Genomic DNA, 5,746 nt, shown 5'->3' with positions numbered 1-5,746 from the left:
ACTCTTTCTCTTTTTACTTTTGTGATTATTAATGTTGGTTTGTATTCTCTGAGAATGTCCTGCATTAGGCAATTGAATGTAGCTGGAGAATGTAGCTGGGGAATTTGTCAATCCAAAGGGATGTGTGCACGTGATGACATTTCAAGCATCATCCATCTCGGTGCCTATATGTGAAGCTTTCGGTTTCCTATAGTTGAAGCTCTCTCTTAATTGTAAGTAAAGCTTTGTGGATCGCATATACGTGTCTCGATGTTGATGGTGAGCACAACAGCCTATGCTAAGAGTGATATTGATACACCACCATATATGTTAGTGGAGCTGTAAAACAAAATAAAGGAGTAAAAAGTGCTGTAATTAAAGATACTAAAATTTAAATATAGCTCATATTATATAATTCATATAGCTCACAAGATAGATTATCAAATTGATATTGGAGCATACTATTGATCTTTTTGGAAGCTATAAGTATGATAGCTCATAAGAGCTCTATATATAACTAGTCTTATGAAATCTTCCAATCCCTAAATATTAGATCAAAAGAGGTAATGTTTTAGGTATGATCATACAATATTTTAATATTAATCATCTTAGGCCTTAAATCATGAGCCTAATAGATAATCTTACATTGATATGATTAGAATTCTAGAATATGAATATGTTGATTGTTTGAACCACTCAAATCAAACAACAAATTCAACTTGTGACCATGGCCATCAAAACACTTGGTGATATTTCATTCATGTGGAGTCTATTTAACATTTGCATCAACAGACTCTGCAAACTCAGCCCATGCAACCCTATACTTTCCTATGTCAACAGTAGTAAAGGGGGCTGTTGTGCTATTCTCATAAACAAAACCATGAGCGAAGGAAATCAAAAGCTCATGATTGATGGGCTCTCGGTGGTACACCTTATAGTGCAAGGTCACCATTTTTTAATAGAGGTGAGGATTTAAATCCCGAGAATACTGATAGCCAATCTTTGACTAGTATGTTTGCATCCATCAATTGCCTCGGGTTGGCCCCTTCAAAGCTAAGCCCATGCTCCGTATGAAAATCATGCTTTGTGTGACAATATCGCCTTAGCATGGGAAGCTCAAGAAATGGAGGTACCCAAAACGAGATGAGCCTGTTTTAGATGCCATTGTTGTGATCACCCTCTCCGAGATGACAGCCTGGAATCACATGAGGACTCATGTTGCTGAAACAAGGAGAGCACGAATGGATATAGAACATGCAGTGAATCAAACCCTTAGCTAGACCACTAGAAAGTGCCAAAGCCATAGAGAAATATTCACAAGTTCTATCTATATTTGGCAACCATGCCCTAAGTCTTGATTTAAAACAGATAAGGGAGATCCCAAGGAATCATAAGAACAAAGCTTTTAGAAAAAACAATGGAGTGTTTCCAATAGATTAGAAATCGTGAAAGACTATGATAGCAAGATATTAAAGAAGAAACCTAGTCATTTCTTGTGACCTTAGCTTTTATCGTCTCAAGATTCTATAAGTGAAAGGACCAAGATAAGTTCTATGAGCTATTCTCAACCCTTATGTGATCTTATGTGCTCGTAGGAAGTCTTATGGGTCTTATGATCTCATTCAATCTCTAACAAGATTTTTTGAAATTATATTAGCTCTTACATGAATTATATGAGCTCTTACATAAATTATGAGATCTTACATTAATTATGAGATCTTAAGAAATATTATGAGCTCGTGTATGGTCTTATGAGATCTTGAGAGCTTCTACCATACATTACGTGGTCATAAAAGCTAATCTAGACATTAAAGGATGATCACATTGATCTAGGAAATTTCATGACCTCATATATGGTCTTATAAGATCTTAAGAACTTCTACCATACACTATGTGGTCATAAAATCCAAGCTTAGACATTATAAGGTGATCACATTAATCTAAATTTATACATGCAAGCAAAATCATGGTAAAGATTACCACCTCAACATGGAAAGGGAGAAGCATAGTGGCAAATGTATATTAAGTTTAAAGAACTCTTATGAGCATAAAGTAACTCTTTTGTTCATTTTTACTTCTCAAATGATTCCTAGTCGTGCAAGAAAAATCATGTTTATGACTACCGCCTTAATATGGAAAGGAAGAAGCATAATGGCTAATGTATATTAAGCTTAAAGAACTCTTATGAGCATAAAGCAACTCTTCTGTCCACTTTTACTTCTCTTATGAGCATAAAGCAACTATTGTGTACACTTTTATTTTGAACTATTATAATTATTTATGGGCCAATCACTCATGGCATGATATCTTTACTTTAAGACTCAAGTCTTTAAATATAATTCTATTTCCTAGCAAGTTCCTTGCTTCTTTAACTTGTCACTTGCATATGTGTTTTTGTAAGGTTTGACTTGGGTAGCATAATAACGTTTTTTTGAATGCTAAAAACTTATTCTCATCTAAGTGACACGGAGTCATTGACAATTGGGGGCAAAAAAAATATCACTATTAGAGCTATAGCTGCACTGGTTTTGGCGGATTAATTTATCATGGCTATAGACGTTACGCTAGTGTAGCGCTAGTGTCTATCTCTTGCTCTCCTATCTTGGCATCTCCTATGTTAGTGCCAAAGATTCCTAGTTTTGAGATTGGGTTGGTGATTGGTTTAGATGACACAAGAAACATTGTATCTCTACAAAGTAGCAATCTAATAAGTGGGACACTAGCATCACTCTCTTAATGTTTCTCTCACAGCTAGTATACCTAAGACTAGGAGAAAATTTGTTGTCTGGGTACATTCCTAGGGAACTTAGTTTTGATCATCTTAAAATATTATAAACACTAGGACCAGGCTAAGTTTGATGAGCCCTTCTCAACCCTTAAGTGATCCTATGGGCTCATAGAGGAAGTCTTATGGATCTTATGATCTCATTAGATCTCTAACAGGATTTTATGAAATTATATGAGATCTTACATAAATTATGAGATCTTAAGAAAGATCATGAACTCATGGATATGGTATTATGAGATCTTAAGAGGTTCTACAGCTACCCTTTGAAAGCTATGTACGTAGCTTCTAAAATTTGTTGTCTGGGTACATTCCTAGGGAGCTTAGTTTTGATCATCTTAAAATATTATAAACACTAGGACCAGGCTAAGTTTGATGAGCCCTTCTCAACCCTTAAGTGATCCTATGGGCTCATAGAGGAAGTCTTATGGATCTTATGATCTCATTAGATCTCTAACAAGATTTTATGAAATTATATGAGATCTTACATAAATTATGAGATCTTAAGAAAGATCATGAACTCATGGATATGGTATTATGAGATCTTAAGAGGTTCTACAGCTACCCTTTGAAAGCTATGTATGTAGCTTCTAACAAAACACTCACTCTTTCTCACCATTCCCATGCAAAATGTTCTTTCCCATTGTTTCGCAATATCAACACAATTCTTTTGTCCTATTTGTATATATTTTAACTTAGTGCAAGCTTAGTATGGTTTCCCAATTTATTTTTCGATTAATCAATTTGAAGTGGTGAGAGGTAACCTTAGAGATCCTTAGTCTTAGAGACGAAATCTTGATGTGTGGATGACTGGAGGTTCGGAGCTCTAGAGGTTTTCATATTCTGGAGAGTTCGGAGAGAGGCTTTAAATACATTGTGTGTAGTATTTTCGTGTTGGGCAATGACCTAGTGAAAGAGAGACAAAGGCAGTATATGTTTTTTTATATTTAAATTTACATTCTAAGAGACGTTTGACACAAAGTGAGAAAAAGAGATGGATATGAACACACTAAGAGGGGGAGAGGGAGACATTTTTGCTAAGGTGTAAAACCTTACTATAATCATTAATTACTGCTGCGACACATTAGAGAGAGATAATGATCTAAGGTTTTGGATTACGTATGAGAGGGAGAGAGAGAGAGAGAGAATATCTGTCTGTTTGATGAGGAGAGAGAAAACCTTAGTTTTTAAGATAGGTGGCCGTTTAGCTTGAATATGGGCATGCTAGTATTGGTAAAATAATTCTCTTACTTTTTGATATAAGATGAGAGGACATACCTATATTTTAACGTATGTTACATTGAGTTTATGTGTGTGTGTGTGTGTGTGTGTGTGTGAGAGAGAGAGAGAGACAGAGACAGAGAGAGAGAGACAGAGACACAGAGAGAGAGAAGAAGAAGAAGAAGAAGCTCTTTTAACGTAGTAGGAACAATCCCAAGAGACCAAATATGATCTATCCGACGGGAGTGAGATTCGAACACAAGACGTATTGAATAACAACTCCATGAGCTAACCAATCTACCACACATTGGGTGATAGAAAGATGAGAGAGAGAGAGAGAGAGAAGAAGAAGAAGAATTTAAGTATTTCAATTTGTAATAATATTGATGTTTGAATAATTAAGTATAAAAGTTTTAAAGTAACCAATTTTTTAAAAATAACTAATTTTTTAAATAACCATTTACTCATTTGTGGTTCAATTCTCCACATATGCAATTCATTCTCTATATAGGAAATTGTATTATCTAGATAATAGTCTATATTTCTTATTCATTCTCTATATAGGAAAATGATTTACCTAGATATTGGCCCATATTGTGTATATAGTAAATTGAATTATCTAGATATTGGCTCATACTCTCTATATAGGAAATTTAATTACCTAGATACTAGTCCATATTTCCTATATATGAAATTGAATTACCTAGATATTGGCTCATATTCTCTATATAGGAAATTTAATTACCTAGATACTAGTCCATATTTCCTATATATGAAATTGAATTACCTAGATATAAGCCCATATTTCCTACATAAAGAGGATTGAGTAAATGGGGAATACGATTGTCTAGATATATATAGGAAATTTCCATCAACATAACTAGGAAATCTCTCAAAATTTCCCATATATGGTAAAGTTCACTATATAGGGAATGAACAAAAGTGCCTTGTGGACCTCTGGCTCAACTTCTCACCCTTGCCTGCCTCCAATGGCAGCCAAGTCCCCTACGTCAAAGCCCACGGTGCCCAGGAGATCAGCCCCGCATCATCCTACACCAAAAGCAATCCCATATACCTTGGCTCTAACCTCACCGCTCTTGTCAAGCAGCCGGCCGAGAAGAAGCCTCAGGGACTCGAAGAAGTTCTTCTCATCCAAGGCTTGGAAGTCGTCCGAGAGGCCTATGTTCACTTCCAGGTCTTCATCAACCTTCCGCAAGCCAACGCCACCACCCCTATCTACAGTGCTGAGTATGTCGGCTCGTCCAACGTCTTCCCTAGCTCTGGCAGCTCTAAGCACTTGATAACCAACATGATACTGGAAATCGGGGACAACATCAACAGGGTTGGCATCCAGGACGAAGAGTGGGTGGTCATCACCATCTTGGTGCAATCAGAGGCAGCCAATTCAGGCAGTGTTACCATCCAAGGCATGGAGATAGACTACCAGTAAACCCAAGCTCAGTCCAGAGTTTGTCACCCTGGTCTGGTTTGTCTGCACATTTATTCCTGCCCATCTTTTGATATCATAGCCTGCTGGCCAGCGTCCAATGTGGAAATCCACACCCTAAATCTTTATTTCATTTTTAAAGTTCCACGTGCCCTAATTCGTTATTTTAATTTCTTTAGTTTCCTGATTCTTGTCAAAAGTTGCCACTTATCGTTATTTTCAATCAGTAGTTGTCGGCAGTTTACGTATTATATATGTAGAATCTCTTAGTATATATGATTGAATACACGTGTATTCAACAAAAGGTAAACTCG

General features: G+C 36.3%; 1 protein-coding gene across 1 annotated transcript; it reads left to right on the top strand.

The window, feature by feature from the left end:
• Positions 1 to 4,917: 4,917 nt before the first annotated feature.
• On the top strand, positions 4,918 to 5,435 carry LOC147609964 (polyphenol oxidase, chloroplastic-like). The gene is made up of 2 exons (XM_086787232.1): positions 4,918 to 5,007; positions 5,094 to 5,435. Exons 1-2 carry the CDS (start codon positions 4,918 to 4,920, stop codon positions 5,433 to 5,435), a joined length of 432 nt encoding a protein of 143 aa, XP_086643358.1.
• The last annotated feature ends 311 nt before the right edge of the window (positions 5,436 to 5,746 follow it).

This window comes from Cibotium barometz, chromosome 50 (assembly GCF_041138505.1).
Source record: "Cibotium barometz isolate CiBa-2024 chromosome 50, ASM4113850v1, whole genome shotgun sequence".
Taxonomy (NCBI): domain Eukaryota; kingdom Viridiplantae; phylum Streptophyta; class Polypodiopsida; order Cyatheales; family Cibotiaceae; genus Cibotium; species Cibotium barometz.
The sequence above is the reverse complement of the archived record's forward strand: the minus strand, read 5'-3'. Positions and strand labels throughout refer to the sequence as shown.

Coding starts and splice junctions, on each gene's coding strand:
- LOC147609964 (XM_086787232.1), top strand. CDS start 4,918: ATGAACAAAAGTGCCTTGTGGACCTCTGGCTCAACTTCTCACCCTTGC. Junction 5,008..5,093: donor CCCCTACGTCAAAGCCCACG/GTGCCCAGGAGA, acceptor CTTGTCAAGCAG/CCGGCCGAGAAGAAGCCTCA.